Below are 18564 nucleotides of genomic sequence, written 5' to 3' on the forward strand. Positions count from 1 at the left end.
CCCCCCCCGCCCCGGCGGCGACGGCGGCGGCGGCGGCGGCGGCCGCGACACTGGCACCCGAGGATGCGCACAAAGGCGCGCTTGAACTCCTTGCTGGAGCACGGGTAGATGATGGGGTTGAGGCAGCTGTTGAAGTAGCCCAGCCAGAACACCACCTTGAACACGGCGTCCGGGGGCTTCAGGGTGGAGAACAGGGAGCCTGCGGGGTGCGGGGCGGCAGAAGGACAACAAGACAACAGTGTGAGTCGCGGAGCCGTCAACTGCTCCTTCCAAACCCCGTCACCCAGCAGCACTCCTGCTGCAGGGCCTTTGAGACCCAGGCCAACCCCTCTGCGAGGTATGCTCGCCCTTCCGTTCAAGGTGAATGCAAACTCCCGGTTGATTTGGGGGCCAACCTCAATCACTTCCCCTTTTGTCCACGAACCATCTCTTGATCTAAAGAGCTACGAAGCCACTGTATTTCCCTGGCCAACATTTACCATATTCTACCCCAGTGGTGGTAATAATCGCCCACAGCTCACACCTCTTTTGGGTCAGGCACTGTGCTAGGAGTTTGACCTATATTATCTTACTTTCCCAAAATGGCATGAAGTCGACACGGATTTATTTCCGGCAAGTTGGAGATTATTGAAGACCTAAATGGGAAAGGTCATTCTTTAAAAGTAAAAGAAGGTGGGGCCAGCGGGTGGCCTGGTGCTGGACTCCCACATGGCCCACGGGTTGGCCACTTGAAAGTCACACAGGGCGCATGCACATTCGTGCCCAAAATCCCAGGAGGAGAATGGAGGAGAAGGGATAGTGGCATGGCCACCTCCCCCTGCTCCCCGGCGGTGTATGTGTGTGTTTGTGATTTCTCACTTTCCCTCTCACTGTTTCTGTCTGTCTCTGACCAGTGCGCTATGCCAAAAACCTTAAAAAAAAAGTAAAAGAAGACAATGTAAAGGATTCTGGTTTTGATCCAAGAGTGAAGAAAAACAAGCACTTCACCATAGCAACCCCTGATGGAGCACGTGTGTGTTCTACAAGTCCTGTGCTAAACTCTTTACACCCCTAGCTTATCGAATAATCACAATGATCAGAAGGCACTCGAAGAAAATACTGTCACTGGTTTCATATTTTTGGGTTGCAGCACCAGCAGATGATAATGGCCATTTCCCAATATACTTTTTTTTTTTTTTTTGGAGAGGTTTTTGCTACAGGGTGCCTGCAATCGCCAGAAAGTCAGAGAGAGACAGAGAGACAGAAAGCGAGAAATCACCCCCCAGGGGGGATGGCCACGCTGCAATCCCTTCTCCTCCATTCTCCTCTTGGGATCTTAGGCACGCACGCACACACGCCCAGCGTAAGTTTAAGCCACCAGGTCTGGGACTCAAACCGTGTTCAACTACATGGGAGTCCAGCGACATAGCCATTATGCTAACTGCTGGTCCCCCAATATACTTTTTAAAAAAAGAAATCAGTAGTGCTTTTCAAAGAGCTATTTATTTAATTTTATTTATCATTATTATTTTATTTGTCCAGAGAGAGACAGAGAGAGAGAGAGGGACAGTGAGAAAGCAAGTCACCAGGTTCAGGACTTGAGCTGCAGTCAACCATATGGGAGTCCAGAGCCTTATCCACCACATCACCTGTTGGCCCTCATTTCCTAATATGCTTTGTATCTCGGGCCAGTCATCACCCTCCTCCCAGAACTCTGCTCTGATTAATGGCGCCCAACACAGATTGACTTCTTTGCTCTGCACCCCATAGGACGTATAAAAGCAGATCCCATTCTGTTATTTTATTGGTTCCTTGTCAATGTGAAGCTACTACCGAGCTGGCTGAGTCCTTGTTCACCACCCAGCTTGTAAATTCTTTCTGGGAAGGAGCCATTTCTTCATTTCTTTTCATTTCCCCTCCAGAGTCATATATTTTTATTACAAAAGTGATATGTGCTGAATTTAAAAAATTATTCATTGCAAAAAATTTATAAAGAGTGAAAAGCCTTTTTTCCAGTCAAGCAGATGGGATTAGAGTTCACAATGTTGTTTTTATCCTTCTAGATTTTTTTTATGGGGTCATATTACACACATATTTTCTCAAATTGCCATCTTTGCTTAGCATATGTGTAAGATATGTCCCCATGTCAGGGTGTTCGGCGTGATTTCACTTCTCTTCTGGCATCCCAGGAACTGCCTTACACCCTGCTGTCTGGGTGGATATGTACTAGTTAATTTGATGCTTTCTCTAATGATAGTCAAGTAGGTGATTTCCAATTTTTGGCCATTATGCAGCAATGAAAAGCATCCTGTATTTCTTTTTTTTCTTTAAATTATTGAACTTATTTATTTATTTAAATTTGACCAGAAAGAGACAAAGTGAGAAAGCAATCCACCAGGTCCAGGACTTGAATTGCGGTTGGCCATGTGGGAGTCCAGTGCCCTTAACCACTACGTCACCTGCTGGCTCCATGCATCATGCATTTCACTACGACATGTCTGAGTGTTTCCGTAGACTAAATTCCTGCATGAAGAATCATTGGGTCAGTTCCATACTTAAGCAGGGACAGCTAGCCCAATTGCCTTCTGAACAGTTTGTATCAGTTTTTCCTCCCATCCCGGGTGTATGAGTATCACATGTTCCCTATAGCTCCACAACTCTGGGTCCGTCAGCCTGTTTAATCCTTGCTTGTCTGGTAGGTAAACAATGACCTACCTTCTCGTTCTGTTTTCCATTTTACTTTGTCCTCTTGCAGAGCAGGGCATGGCTTGGCATACCCATCCTGAACAAGCCCTCTGTGACTTCTGATAAGGAGCCCCTTATCTTGATGGAATGGGGCTCCTTGGGATAGAATCCTGACTGTCTCATCAGTAGCCATGGACAAGTTTCACACTGTCCCTAAGTCTCCATTCCTCATCAGTCAAATGTGGCCAATTGCAGTACTGACTTCTCTGGGTTGCTGTGAGAATTAAGCAAGGTAGAATATGTGAAGTCCATATGGGTACTCTGGCTACCAAGGGCCTGCCTTCCAAGAAATTCTGCATTAACAGCAAATAACAGCCAAAAAAAAAATAACATTAACAGCCAAATAATAGCTATTATCCCTGTAAATCATGGATTGGGCTGGGAATCTAATTTTAGAAAACCTATGTTTGAGACCTATGTTTGCTAACTCTCTTTTTTTTTTTTTTTGGAGAGGTTTTTGCTACAAGGCGTGTGCACTCGCCAGACAGACAGAGAGACAGAGAGATAAAAAGCGAGAAATCACCCCCCAGGGGGGATGGCCACGCTGCAATCCCTTTTCCTCCATTCTCCTCTCAGGATCTCGGGCACGCACGCACATGCACCCGGTGTGAGTTTTAAGCCATTGGGTCTGGGATGCGAACTGTGGTCGACTATGTGGGAGTCCAGCGACATAGCCATTATGCTAACTGCTGGTCCCTATGTTTGCTAACTCTTATGTTTCATTTTTGGTAAGTTGCTTTCCCACTTTAGGCCTCAGTTTCCCTCCTTTACTTGAGTGGTTTGAGCTGAGTCCTTTCCAGATTTAAAATTCAGAATCTCCAAGAAGCCAGAGCTGGAAGCTCTGTCCATCTCTGCCGGGGTGTGCTGCTTCCCCAGACTGACCACGAAGGGGCAGTGTGAGTCAGGGACCCGACTGTCATCTGCCACAGATTCCAGGAATACTTCAGCCCTCAGCCTCCTCCCTTTTGCTCCCTCCCCCACTAAGCATACTAGCTGGGATTAGGGACCCTGTGTGCTGTGCAGGCCTGCCCTGGTGCAGCCAAGAAGCCATGGTTAATTAGCTGTAAGGTGCTGAGCCTCCTAGGCCGCCAGAGGATGGGTGACAGGGATCCTCCTCCCTGGGCACCTGAAGGCATATCACTGGGGAGGGGTAAAGGGTGGGGGGTGGCTGACAAAGTTGCCAGGAGAGGGGAGCAAATAGAATAGGAAATGTGGGTTCCTGAAGTCCCAAGCTCTGTGCTGGAAGTCAGGGCTGCGTGGGCTCCTTGGTGATGCCACTCACTCACTGTGCATGTCCCCAGGTCTGGCTCCACTCTGCTCAGGGAATGGTCCTGAAGCCCCTTGGCTCCGGGTGACCCCGGCATCTTAGCATCATGGCTTGCCAGGACTGGGAAACCTCCTTTCTTAACAGAGGCTCACTGAGGGTGAGAGACACGCTCAAGGTCATCCAGGTAATAAACGGCGGAGTGACCACTAGGACCTGTTTACATTGCCATTCATCCAATTCAGCAAGTGTTTATTGAGGCAGTGGAGTTTGGTGGGGGAGGACTCATTCATTTGCTGCAGATAGGTTGGTCTGGGTTCGAATCCTGACCCTGCCAATTCTTAGCTGTGTAACCTTGAAAAGCTCCTTGAGCTCAGTTTCCTAGAAAATGGGGATGGTGCTAGTTCTTTTCTGCGTGGATGAGGTGTGCTTAGGCTTGGTAAGTGCCTGGTACATAGAAAGCACTTCATAAGTGCAGCTATTACAATGGCTGAGCACGTTGCTGCTGTACTACTGCGAGACTCCAAGCAGTACTGCAGCTAAATTGCAAAGATGAGCAAGACTGTGACACCCAGACATCGGGACTCTCACCCTACTGTTCTTTCCAACACTGACCCAAGGATGACTCCTGAATCTGCTGAAATTGTATGCAACATTCATGCTTTTTTTTCTGGTGGGAGGGTATGTCTCTGACATCATGGTCTTAAAAAGAAGTCAATAACACTCAAAGGGTTAAAATCCACCCTTCTTATGACTGGGCTTGGTAAGCATCTCTTATTCTAATGCTTGGACCACTACCTACTTAATGCTTTTCTTTCTTTTCTTTTATCTCTTCTCTTTTCCTCTTCTTTTCTCTTTTTTCTTTTCTTCCCTTCTTTCTTTTTTCTTTTTTGTCATAAGGTGCATGTACTCGACAGAGAGAGGGAAAGTTAGAAATCACCCTCCAGGGAGGATGGTCACGACACAATCCTTTCTTTTTCATTCTCCTCTCAGACACACAATCCTTGCTTTTTCATTCTCCTCTCAGGAATTCGGGCACATGTGCCTGGTGTGACTTTTCAAGCCGCCAGGTCCAGAACTCAAACTGTGGTTAGTCATGTGGGAATCCAGCATCTTAACCACCATGCCACCTGCTGGCCCCAAAACTTTTCTTTAAACCAACTCTCATTTTTGGTGTCTAAACTAAATTCTTTTGGAGGAAGCTCTCCATCACTATTTACAAACCTGTGTCATTTGCTATAAATAAAAGGTCATAACAGAGAGAAATAAGGTGAAAACAAAACAATAGTAGTACCTTCAGGATGGCTTCAGACTGATGGGCTGGAGCCCTGCTCTCTCTTTCTCAAAAAGGTAGATTAGTAGGGATGGAGAGATTAAGTACAATTTGGCCCTAGACTGAGAGGCACTCCTCTTTGAGAAACATAAAGATTGAAAGAGATGTGAACAGGGAATCACTTTCTCATTGGGGAGCCCAGCCCCCAGCACACAGTACATGCTAAATAAATATTTGCTCTATGTTAGACTGAGAGTTTCTGTGCCATTCTAGCTGTCATTTCAAGCTATCTTGTTCACCACCCGAATCCGCAGTGGATGTGGCCAGATGTTCAGGGATAGTCCTGGGAAATCATGGGCCCACTTTCATACTTACTGGTAGCCTATTTTTTTTTTTTTTGAGATTTTTGCTATAGAGTGTGCAGTCGTTGGAGAGACAGAGAGACAGAAAGTAAGACATCACCCACCCAGGGGCGAAGTCCATGCCACTGTCCCTTCTCCTTCATTCTCCTCTGGGAATTTTGGGCATGCGGGCACCCGTGCATGGCGTGATCTTTAAGACCCTGAGTCTGGGACTGGAATCATGATCGATGACGTGGGAGTCCATCGATGTCACCATTAGCCATCTGCTGGTGGCTCCTGGTAGTCTCTTCCATTGGTTTATTATGCAGGTCAAATGAGATGGCACTTCTGAAAGGGCTTGGAGGGGTTGAAAGCCCACTACACTACCTGTGCCAGGTACTATTATTTCATTCTGTTTGGTGGTAGCGGGGAGTAGGACGTGGACCTTGGCGGAGGAGGGATACAGGGAAGAACAGCTGTTGCTGTGGGCCCACCCGCAGTGCTCAGGTGCAGGGGACGATTAGCGATAGTGAAGGAGGATCCAAGGCTAACACTGAGCAGGATCTGCACAGAGAAACCTTTCTGCTGGTCATCCTTAAGGTGTCAGTCAAGAAATGGGAACAGTCGACAGTGAACAGTGAAGATCTCAACCCCTGGAGAACCTTGATGCTTCAGAGGGTGAGTGTAGAGAGCAGCTACTTTTTATCAAGCTCTCCCTCTGTGCCAGGCACTGGATGCTACATTATTAACTACTGCTATACCAGTTGCTCCAACTGTCACTGCTCCCAGGGCAGCTCCTTAGGACTGCGCGGCGCTAGGGGGCGCCATTCCAGCGGTCATCTACTGCACTCCTTGGCAACCATGTGTCCAACATTCAGTCATAGACCTGGAGATCACGACTATCGCATGCAGGGGAACGGAAACGCAGATTCGATAGATGAGTTGCCTGAGGTCACAGAGCTAGTAGGTAATAGAGTTGGAATTTGAATCTAGGCAGCCTCTAACAGAGTCTTTTAATTACCCACACTATAGTTTATGGAAAACAAAATACCGTCGTCTTATCCCTCCGTATCCGCAGGGGATTGGTTCCAGGAATCCCATGGATCCTCCAATTCACAGATGCTCAAGTCCCTTATAAATGACATATTTGCTGACAACCTATGCACATCTTCCTATAAGCTTTAAATCGTCTCTAGATTACTTGCAAGTAATCTTATTATCATATGGAAGTGAAGAGCAAAACGTATGGGTAAACTCTTCTGCATCTCTCCTGAGGGAGCTGCCTCGTCCCCCACGCCCTTAACAACTGCCTGACATGGCTCCATCGCAGCTGACGGAGTCTGAGGACGTGAATCCATGGGTGCGGAGGGCCGCCCGTATGTGTTTCTGTTTGTGAAGGATGGAAGGATCTATGCTAGAATGTCAACTGTGTTTGTCCTGGGGGTTGGGAATTATCAATAAACTTTCCTTTTTCGTGCTTTTTGGTGTTTTCCAAAATTTTCTAAATAAACATGTCATTTCCATAACAGAAAAATTCAATGAATGTTGCTTAAAAGCTAAAAAAACAAACAAGCCAAAAGACGCTAAGTTTATCCCATCCTTGGTATGTGCCAGCACTTTCTTATGTTCTGTGTCACTGAGTCCCCACAATAGCTCCATGAGCCAGATGTCATTGTCCCTATTTACAGATGAAGAAAGGGAGATTGAGATGGATAGTCGGGCCTCCCACAGGTAAGAGAAAGAGAGGTTTGAAAGGAAATCTTTTGTGGTTAAAACAGCTTGTAGCCCCTTTGCCCTTATTCCCTGGCGAAAATGAGGGGATCTGTTTCCCTCTCTCTCTGTAGCCCTGCAGTCAGTATTGAAGGGATGAATCAATGAGCAGGCTCAGAGACCGCAGTGGGCCTGGAGACCTAAAGCCTCGTTTATCTGGTCCACAAAATGCCAGTATGAGGCTGGGTGGGTTCTGACACCCTCTGGGCTCTGACATTCCGGGACTTCAGGGTTATACATTTGATTTGACTTATTTCACAGTTAGCATGAGACCAGCTGAGGACTTCATGGGAAGCAGTAGGTGGTAAAGCTGTTCTGATCAGCTTGCAAAAGGGTTGAACTCCTTTTCAGCGTGGCTCCTGTTACGAGCATTTGGCTCCACCTTCAGCCAAGCCAAGTCTCCCCCTAGCTGAAACAGTCTGCCTCAATAAAAACTAGAAAACTTGAAAATAATTGGTAATTCTTTAGTACCAGCTTTGTAAAAGAAGATTTCTTTGGATATGGAAATTCCCTTCGAGGTTTTTCCATTGTCATTTGCCATTTAACCTTGGAATGAGATCACAAATTTGTCCAACACATACACTATATTTGGGGCCAACAGGGTTATGTTAAGTGTTTTTTTTTTTTTTTTTTTAACCCTTTTTTTTTTTTTTGTTTCTGGGAAACGTACCAGTCAAACAGAACAGCTTGTAGCCCCTTTGCCCTTATTCCCTGGCGAAAATGAGGGGATCTGTTTCCCTCTCTCTCTGTAGCCCTGCAGTCAGTATTGAAGGGATGAATCAATGAGCAGGCTCAGAGACCGCAGTGGGCCTGGAGACCTAAAGCCTCGTTTATCTGGTCCACAAAATGCCAGTATGAGGCTGGGTGGGTTCTGACACCCTCTGGGCTCTGACATTCCGGGACTTCAGGGTTATACATTTGATTTGACTTATTTCACAGTTAGCATGAGACCAGCTGAGGACTTCATGGGAAGCAGTAGGTGGTAAAGCTGTTCTGATCAGCTTGCAAAAGGGTTGAACTCCTTTTCAGCGTGGCTCCTGTTACGAGCATTTGGCTCCACCTTCAGCCAAGCCAAGTCTCCCCCTAGCTGAAACAGTCTGCCTCAATAAAAACTAGAAAACTTGAAAATAATTGGTAATTCTTTAGTACCAGCTTTGTAAAAGAAGATTTCTTTGGATATGGAAATTCCCTTCGAGGTTTTTCCATTGTCATTTGCCATTTAACCTTGGAATGAGATCACAAATTTGTCCAACACATACACTATATTTGGGGCCAACAGGGTTATGTTAAGTGTTTTTTTTTTTTTTTTTTAACACTTTCTTTTTTTCTGTATTCATGGAAGAGTACATGTACACATGGGGGAGGAGATGGAGGAGTATACCCCAGGGGATCATGTCACGATCCCCCTCCTCCAGTCCTCTAGGCCCATCAGATCCTGGGCACCCATGAGTGTGCTCATATGTTTCAGACCTATGGGCCTGGGATTCCAACCATAGCTGTCCTGGAGGACATGGCTTTTCCTGAACAGCACATCACCACTGTGCCAAGGAGTTTGAAGGCAAATGCTAAAAACAAAAATAATAACCAGCACTGTCAGGTAGAGTAACTGGTTCCTAAACCAGTTACTAGGAACTATGCTTACAAACAATCTCTACTGCAATTTTTCCAGGAGCCCTGCTATTCTATTTCATTTTGCAGATGAGGAAACTGAGGTTTAAGAGATGAATATGCCAAGTAAGTGCTGGGTTAGTCCAACTCTGAAGCCTGGTTCTTACTCGGTATTAATAATAAGAAAAAGGAACTTCTAAGCATTTCCCTAAGCACTAGGCAATTTCTCCCTTAACTGGAAACAAATCCTTTCTCTACTGAATTGCCACAACACTTTTTCTGAACCTGAAGTGTGGCGTTTATCACCTACCTTGGATTCTAGTTGTTTAGGCTATATATCTCATGTCCTCTGACTAGACAGTGAATTTCTAGAAAACCAAGTTCAGGTCGATTCTTCTCTCACTGCACAAGGCCCAGCATAGTGCCTGACATGTGATAGGCACTCAGCCAACACATTACATGAATAATAATAGCAATAAAAATAATAAAACGGAACTACATCAACCCCTGGCTGCACGGAGAGATTTATAGGTAAGTAGAGTCTGGGTGCTTGTTAGAAATGCACTTAGAAAGCTGAGACCAGCAGATGGTGTAATAGTTATGTTGCTGGACTCCACATAGTTGACTGTGGTTCAAGTCCCAGACCTGGCAGCTTAAAATTCATGCTGGGCACATATGTATGCATGCCCAAAATCCTGAGAGGAGAATGGAGGAGAAGGGATTGCAGAGAAATCCCCATGAGGGGTGATTTCTCTCTTTCTGTCTCTCTGTCTTCTCTCTCTGTCTCTCCAGCAAGTGCACATGCCCTGTAGCAAAAATCTCTGGGAGAAATAAAAAAAAGAAAAGAATTTAGAAAGTCTCTGATCTGATGCATCAGAGTATACTCTTTTTTTTTTTTTAATTTTTTGTGAATTTGTTATAGGGTACGTGCACTTGCTGGAGAGACAGAGAGAAAGAGAGCACTAGAGAGTGAGAAAGCACCCTCCTAGGGGGATGGTCATGCCCCAGTCTCTTCTCCTCCAACCTCCTCTCGAGATTTTGGGCATGCATGTACGTGTGCCTGGTGTGTTTCTCAAGCTACAGGTCCAGGACTCAAACCACATAGTCAGAGATATGGGACTCAGTTTCCTTAACCACCATGCCACCAGCTGGTCCCCAGGATGTGCTTTTTAACAAGATTCTGAGGTAAGAAGTATTTTCTTGGCCTACATTACAATTTTATTTAAAAAAATTATTTTCTTTCATATCTTGGAATTCATGGATGAGCAAAGACTGGGCTGAGAGCCACCTCACCATAAAATTGACTTCTGTGCCCCAACTCTTCCAGCAGCTCCTACAGTTTATAGGATAAAGTTCAAACTACGAAGGCTGGTATTTCAGACCCGTCAGCTTGGCTGCAGCGAGCGGATTCCTTGCCACATGTGTTGACTTTTCTGGCCCCTTTCCCTTTATTCACGCTGTGCTGTCTGCGGGTCCGAGAAGCCCTTTCCTCTCCCCTCCTCTTCTCCATCCTTTCGGGGCCTAGCTGAATTCCTCCTTCCTGTAACCACATTCTTCTGAAGTGTGAAAGCAGAGGAAGGAGAAGACAGGCCTAGAGGAGCCGATAAGATTCCTGGGACGCACACCCGGCTTATCTAACTTGACAGGCAGGAGGAAGGGGAGGTTCTGCAATTCTCAATTACAGATGTGAAAATCAAGGCTCTGAGTGTACCAGCACTTACCCGGAATCACACAGCTTGTAAACAGGAGAGTTAAGATTCAAACCCGAGTCTGCCTGGCCCCAATGCTGGGCAGTTCTATAACACACACTATGGTCTCTAAATTCAGAATACTTCTGGGTTGGTGGAAGGTTAGAATTATTTATGCATGCTTTTTGTAATGGCATCTTTATATATATTTAATCTGGCAATTAAGATTCAAGTATCTGGAAACCTGGAATGATTTGTCACTCTCTCTCACAGTGTTTTTTTTTTTTTTCCTTTAAACTATCAGAGAGTGCATGGTGCATGTGTTTACTAGGGAAGGAGAGAGAGAGAGGTGGGGGAGGGGAGAAGCACGTTCCCATGGGGTGTGGTCACATTATAATCCTTTTCCTCCATTTCTCCATCCAGTTTGGACTGGATGACCCACCCCACCCCCAGCATGTTTTGTAAGCAGCTGGGCCTGGGATTTGAACTGCATTGGCCACGTGGGATCTGCCCCCCTTAACTATTAAATAGGGGGCTGGCTTTATCTCAATGGTTCTGAACCTGACACTACTGGTTAAGCAGATAACTTAGCACCATATAATTTCAGATACTCACAATCTCACTGAATCCTTTCCATGGATACTTAGGAGATACGGATTTCCCAGATTGAGAGTCTCTGCTGTTCTCTGCACAAATTTCTATTGTAACAGCTGCTGAACTTATTGATTTACAAGGGTATGTCTCCCTGCCTTTAAGCTTCTTGAGACCAGGATCAATCTTACTTGTCTACCACCCAACACAGAACGTGGCTTATAGTGAGTGCGTAAAAATATTTGTTAAGCACATATGCTCCTCTTCCTAAATAAACGCTTGCTGATTTTCCTGCTCGTATTTTGATTCTACCCTCTTGGTTACTTGTCTAAATGGTAACCATGTGCTGATACCCAGCTAAGTTCCTGTCTCCTCCTGAAAACCCCCTTGACGGTTCCAGGCCTCTTTTTTTTTTTTTTAAAGTATTATTTAATTTTATTTATTCATTCATTTATTTTAATTTGACCAGAGAGAGACAGAGAAAAAGGAAAGAGATAAAGCAAGGCACCAAGTCCAGAACGCGAACCATGGTCGACCATGTGGGACTGTCCAGTCCTTAACCAGAATACCACCTGCTGGGCCCCCCATAGGCCTCTTCTCTTCTGTTTTCAATAAAGAGCACATAGTACATAGGTGAACAGAAAACACCATTATGAAGGGATATGCTTCTTATATTATTAGGCTTCATTAAAAACTCCCTAAAGGTGGGGCTTATGTCTTATATAATACTTTCAGCACAGGGCTTGGCACACAGTTGGGGTCCATCAATTATGTGCTGATTACTGATTGACTTCCAGTAGGGGAGCTACTTCCTGGCTTGGGCCTAGAGTCGGGAGCACATGAATTGGAATGGTTTCTGCAGCACTAAAGGATTCATCTTGGATGCCAAACAGCGTTTGTTCAATGCTTTGACCTCACTCGAAATAGCGATCCCCCTGCAGAACACTTTTAGAAACCGAGCATTGGTGAAACTTATGTGAAGCAGCTATAAAACTTTATAAAGGGGCATAAAAAGAAGACATGTATAAATGGAGAGACATAACTTGCTTTTATATAGGAAATCGCTGTACAAGACTACTTCAATTCTCCCCCAATTAATCTGAAAATTGAAAACAACCTCATTCAAATCCCAATGGATTTGCTTTTTTGGGGTGGAGTGGGGGGAAGAGATGAAAGCTAAGTAATCCCAAACCAAATATATAGAAGACTATGGGAGAAAAACAATAATCATGAGAAGAATATTCAGATCAATGAAATACGAAGAGGAATAGTGGGGGGCAGGAATAGGGGAAATGGGTAAACTCACCCTACAGATACAACACCTATCATAGACTGATGGTCATTAAAAAAGTACTAGGGCAGGAAGTACAGGCAAAGGCAGAACCAGTGATGAGATGATGCAGTTGATGAAGAGAATGAAATAGCTATGAGAATTTAGTTTGCTTGTGGGAAGGATTTCCTTATAGTTATATAATCTATCAATCTATAATTGATATACATATTTATAGTAGAGTATCTTGTAAATAATGTTGAGTAGCAGGATAGCTATATAGAAATAAATGGGCTAGATTTATACTTTCTTATATTTATTTATTTATTTATTTATTGAGAGGTTTTAGCTATAGGGCCTGTGTGCTCGCCAGAAAGACAGAGAGAGACAGAGAGATAGAAAGCGAGAAGTCATCCTGGGGGTGCGGGGAGAGATAGCCACATCGCAATCCCTTCTCCTCCATTCTCCTCTCGGGATCTTGGGCATGCCCGTACACGCGCCCTGCGTGAGTTGAAGCCACCGGGTCCGGGACTCTAAGTGCGGTAGACTACGTGGGAGTTTAGCGACATAGCCGTTATGCTAACTGGCGGTCCCTTTACTTTCTTCTTTTAAAGCTTATTTCTTTCATGAAAGTGAGAGACAGAGAGAGAAAGATGAGTACATTCAATAAAGTCTCATGCTGTGACCCACCCCACCCCCTCCCTCCAGCTTTCCCAGTCACCTAGGATCATGGGTGTGCCTGCCTGGCTTATCCAGTTTGGCCTGTGGTCTTTCACCTGGGTCCAGCATTGCTTGAGTGGTGTGTTACTGCTGTGCTTTCTATACAAAAGCTGGCCCTCCCTATTTTATTGATTATATCAAGATTAACTCAGGTGATTCTGAGCCTTTCAAGGGAGGGGGGGCAGAGGATGTGTGCATCTGCCAGAGAGAGAAGGAGATACAGAGATAGAAAAATGGAGGAAGAAAGCACCCTCTAGTGGGGTGTGGTCAGTACCCCTCCATTTCTTCATTCCATCAGATTTTGGGCGCACTTGCACACACCCCATTGTGTTTTTTAAGCCACCTGAGTTAGGACTTGGCACAGTCAGCCAAGTGGAATCTGGCTCTCCTAACTACCCAACCCCAGGTCTGGCCTAATCCAAGACTAAATATATAGAAATTAAAATATTAGAAAAGGATATGAGTAAATATTTTCATTATTCTGAAATAGGGAAGACCCCTGTGAGCATATCAGAAGTTGATGATCTATAAATAAATGAATTTGACTAGACATTTCTATAAGGCTGCAAGCTTCAAAAACAACGTTAAAAGAATAATTGAGAGAAATATTTGTAATTCAGGGACCAGCGGTTAGCATAACGGCTATGTTGCTGGACTCCCATGTAGTCGACTGTGGTTTGAGTCCTGGACCTGGTGGCTTAAACGCATGCTGGGCATGTGTGCATGTGTGCCCAAGACCCTGAGAGGAGAATGGAGGAGAAGGAATTGTGGTGTCACCATCCCCCCTGGGGGGTGATTTCTCACTTTCTGTCTCTCTGTCTCCCTCTGTCTTTCTGGCTAGCACACGTGCCCAATAGCAAAAACGAACAAACAAATGAACAAAACACTCTAGAAAAAAAAGAGAAATATAATAGCAAAAATGAACAAACAAACAAACAAAACACTCTAGAAAAAAAAGAGAAATATTTGTAATTCAAATGACAATAAAAGGAACAATATTTCTAATACATGAAGTTCTTTTTCAAATCACTAAGAGAAAAACAACTCAATAGAAAACTAAGCAAATACATAACAAGAATAAGTACAATGGATACCCAAAAAGCTAATGAAAAAGTAAAAGAAAAATCTTTACAAAATAAATAATGCAAATTAAAAAGGAGCAAAATATTTTAGGTCCATAAGTTTGAAAGATATTTTTAAAAGAGCTCATGCTCAGTTTGATGAGAGTGTGAGAAAACAGACATTTTCATATATTATGGGCAGGAGTGTAAATTTTGGGTAGAAAATTGGCATTAGTTAATAGAATTAAAATGAGCATGGCTTTTGATCTAAGTGTTCAACATTTAGGAATTCATCCTTAAAAGGGAGCAAAAATGTTGGGATAAGAAATGGCAGTAATGTTCCCCCCAGTGGGAAATAACCTAAATTTCCAACAAGAGAGGACTGTGAAATAAACCAAGTCATGTTCATACAATAAAAACATTGTACAGCTATTATAGTGGTAGGCAAAGTCTACAATGTAATGATGTCCATAAGAGAATTAAGGAAAAAAAAAGAGAAAGAAGCGGTGTTTAGGACATCATGCCTAGTATGATCTGATTTTTATAAAAGAATTCGGTGTATGCATGCATGTTAGTATTGTTCATGGCAAAAATATCTTGGTGAAAATATGCCAGACTCTTCAGTGATTATGTCAGGGAAGTAGGGTTTTATGTGGAGGTTTTTAAAAAGATTTAACATTATTATTACTTTCTAATTTGCTAAAAGGCATGTGCATGAGAGAGAGCAAGAGAGAGAGAGAGAGAAAGCGAGAAAGCAATCCACCAGGAGCGGGACTTGAACCATGGCCAGCTATGTGGGAGTCCAGAGCCTCAAAAACCATACCACCTGCCGGCCCCCTAGAGATATTTTTACTTTGTATTTAAGATTCTTTTTGTAGTGACTAGATACTGCTTTTATAATAGAGGAGAAGAGAAGAGGAGAGAGAGAAAGAAGAAGGAAAGGAATTGAGGGAGAGTGAGAAAAATATAGGCAGATAAACAGCCAGCAAAAGTCTAAGATCTGGCAGATCTTCACGTTAGGTCTGGCCTTTCTGGGATCCATTTAAGAACAAGGGGTTGCATTAGGGGACCCCTCCTTTCTGGCTCTAAGGTGCTCATTCGCCCTTTACAGGTGGAATAGAAATTCGGAGAGAAGGTACAAATAGCCGTCCAGAACAAAGCAGCTCCACAGCACGCAATCCTTCCTTCCCGGTAGCAGGTAAGCCTGCCCGTGGGCTGAGAGGCCCAGGTATCTTAGGATGAAAGGCTCCATGACAAAACAGCCACAATTACTGGCCTTGGGGAATCAGATGGTGAAATGCCAAGATTGGCCATTAGGCGCCATGCGATGCCTTTCATCCCTTCTCTCCGCAGCCCTTCACTGGTTTCCCTGGCCTCTTTCTGACTCATGCCTTTGTTCTGTCCTTTGACTGGTGGGAATCAAAACTTTCCCTGCATCCTAACTGGTTCCTGGTTCAGGTTGGGCCTGGGACCCCTGCAAGGCTCTGTATCTCCTCTCCACTGGTGTGGCCCACTTTGGGACACATTCCTCCCCAAGGGGGCCAGCCTGGGACTCAGGCCTTTCTTTCCTGCTGCCCTCAGAGACTCTCGACCGACTGATGCTGCTTCACCATCTGTGAAGTGTCTTGTCTTCTCCCTTGCCTCGGTGCACCCTGACAGCTACAGATGACGTCTGGCATCACGGTGTCGTATGGTGAAAAGCCAGTCTTTGTGGCTGATGTGTGCCGTGTCTACATTCTGGCAAAGCAGTGTCCTATCCTGCTTCTCAGTCTAAGTCTATAGGCATGCCATAAGGTGGCCCTGAAATTCCTGCCCTTTCTCACAGTGGAAGGTGCCTCACAACTGGTAAACCTTCGAGGGGAGTGTTTGAGAATGCTTATTCAACTGGAAGAGGTCCTGTAGGATGCAGGCCTGGGTGGGCTTGCTCTGGCCTCATGAGAATGTTTTTTAATAATTTCAGTTTGAAAAGGTCTGTATGTGTTCAGTATTACTGCCTTGATGTTTATGTATGTGTAGCTCTGATGTCAGCTGGGGGCCTTACTGCCCCTTGAAAGCTTGGTGAGATGATTTCATACGTTTCTTTCCCATAATACCAGAAATTTACATTTTTCTGTGGAGTCTCTGGATCCCCAGAGTGTGGCAGACAGACTGGCCTCGGTTTGGCTGCTCCAGACTCTTGGACTCCATTTTCCTTGGTGGTCTCTCCTTCTTAGACCACATTGAGGTAATGATTTTGCAAGAGAGAAATTACCCACACCAAGGGCAAAGGACTGAATGTTTGTGTCCTCCTAAAATTCACACGTTGAAGCCCTAACCTCCAAAGGAATGGCATCAAGAGGTGGGGAGCCTTGGCAAGGTAATTAGACCATGAGGGTGGAGACCTCAAGAATGGGGTTGTGCTCTTATAAAAGGGACCCAGAGCTCTCTCACCTTCTTTCCTCCATGTGAGGCTACACCGAGAACTTGGTCATTGAAACCTGGAAGAGGGAATTCAGAAACCAACCTTCCTGGGGCCCTCATCTCAGCCTGCTAGCTGCCAGAACTGTGAGAAATAAAGTTCTGTTTTTTTTTTTTTTTTTTTCCTTTTTGCTTTGAGAGATTTTTGCTATAGGGCATGTGCGCTCACTGGAGAGACAGAGAGACAAAAAGCAAGAAATGAACCCCTAGGAGGAATGGCCATGGTGCAATCCCTTCTCTTTTATTCTCTTGGGATTTTGAGCATGCACACATGCGTAGCCTGAGTTTTAAGCCGCCAGGTCTGGGACTCGAACTGTGCTCAGCCATGTGTGAGTCCAGGTGCCTAAACCACCATGCCACCTGCTGGCCCCAGTTGTTTCTAGGCCACATGGTCTATGGTGCCTTGCGACAGCAGAGTGCTGACTCAGACACCAGGCATGTAGGAGAACTGCTGGATTCAGGCTCCCGGGCCCTCTCCTTGCCGTCACCCATCTTTTATTCCTGCTTTCAGTGGGAGAGAGAGACAGCTCCTCAACCTGGTCTTGAGGCATGATCCATCCTCAGCTCAGGGAGCTTTGCTCCACTTCACAAGTCTTTTTTTTTTTTTGGAGAGGTTTTTGCTATAGGGCGCGTGCGCTTGCCAGACAGACAGAGACATAGAGACAGAAAGCGATGCTATTTAGAATGGAAAAGTCAGCCTTCTGCTATCTCCGGCATTGTGAAAGGAAGTCCTGGAAGCCCGAGAGGGTAGAGGAAGAAGGGATGCTACTTAACTCACAGCTTCTATGATTCGTGCTAGGCAATGCCAAGAACAAAAGTGAGTCGATAAGTTGAAGGGTACGTTTTCATAAAATGGCAAAAGTAAGTAGAGATGAAAAGGTAGAATGAAACCAGGTAACTAAAAGGGCATAATAGCCTTCGCTCCCATCACCACTCCTCCAGACACTTCAGACTCGGACGAGGTCATCTCCTGGACAGTGAGACCTCATAGGCCGCTGTGGGTGGGCAGCCAGGCCAGGGCAGCTCAGGTTCCAGCCTGAAGAGCTGCCTGCATTCTCCATGCGTGTTTTATGGTGGTCTGGCCTGGCCCCCTAGACGGAGCTTCATTCTCTGCAGAGTCACCCCACAGGGCAGTTCACTCAAGCTTATTAATTCCTCTCGTCTGCCTTTCTTGCTGGCTAGGACCAGATGTTCCACCCCCAGTTCTGAAGATGTTACTGAGTCTTGATGTTTCATAATGAAAAATGGTTCCATGGCTCCCAGATCCCTGTGCTCAGGCAAAGGAGTGCACTGTGCATGGCGCAGTGGCGCTCAGAACAGATGGACAGATGAGGCCCTGGTCCTCACCCTCCTTCCCTGCTCTGATCACGGCTTGTGATTGCGGGGTGAGTCAAGTTGGCAGAGGCTTGACTGAGATGGGACAGGGCTTCGCATACTGTAAAGGAGAAGGATTCAAGGGGAGATCTTGAAAAGCAGCAGTGAGAGAGGAAGAGCCTTTGGCAAGAGGATCCTAGATTCGTTCTTATGAGGCTGCTGAAGTGCACGAATGGAGGCAGGCGGGTGCTGGCTGGCCCATCTGCTCTGAGGTCTCGCTGGCTTGGTGGAGGACAGCGTGACCTCAGGAGAGCCTTGACCTAGGTATCTCCCTGGCGGTAAATGTACCGTGATCATGCCAGCTCAATTGCATTCTCTCCTGACGTGGTGCCTCACTCTATAGAACGATCAAAACAAGAACAATCTGGAAAATCTAGCGTTTGAAAACTGGGTTTCTTAGTCTTGCTTTTGATTTTAGTTTCT

At 45.3% G+C, this 18564-nt stretch overlaps 1 protein-coding gene across 1 annotated transcript in view; it reads right to left on the reverse strand.

The window, feature by feature from the left end:
• Window positions 1–8: 8 nt before the first annotated feature.
• ADRA1B (adrenoceptor alpha 1B) overlaps window positions 9–18564 on the reverse strand; it is a gene marked incomplete at its 3' end in the record, with an annotated part of 110111 nt that continues 91555 nt past the window's right edge. The window contains exon 5 of the mRNA XM_027766954.1: window positions 9–199. Coding sequence (XP_027622755.1) covers window positions 9–199 — 191 coding nt within the window. The remainder of the gene's footprint in view (window positions 200–18564) is intronic.

This window comes from Tupaia chinensis, unplaced genomic scaffold (assembly GCF_000334495.1).
Source record: "Tupaia chinensis unplaced genomic scaffold, TupChi_1.0 Scaffold143796_1, whole genome shotgun sequence".
Lineage (NCBI taxonomy): Eukaryota > Metazoa > Chordata > Mammalia > Scandentia > Tupaiidae > Tupaia > Tupaia belangeri.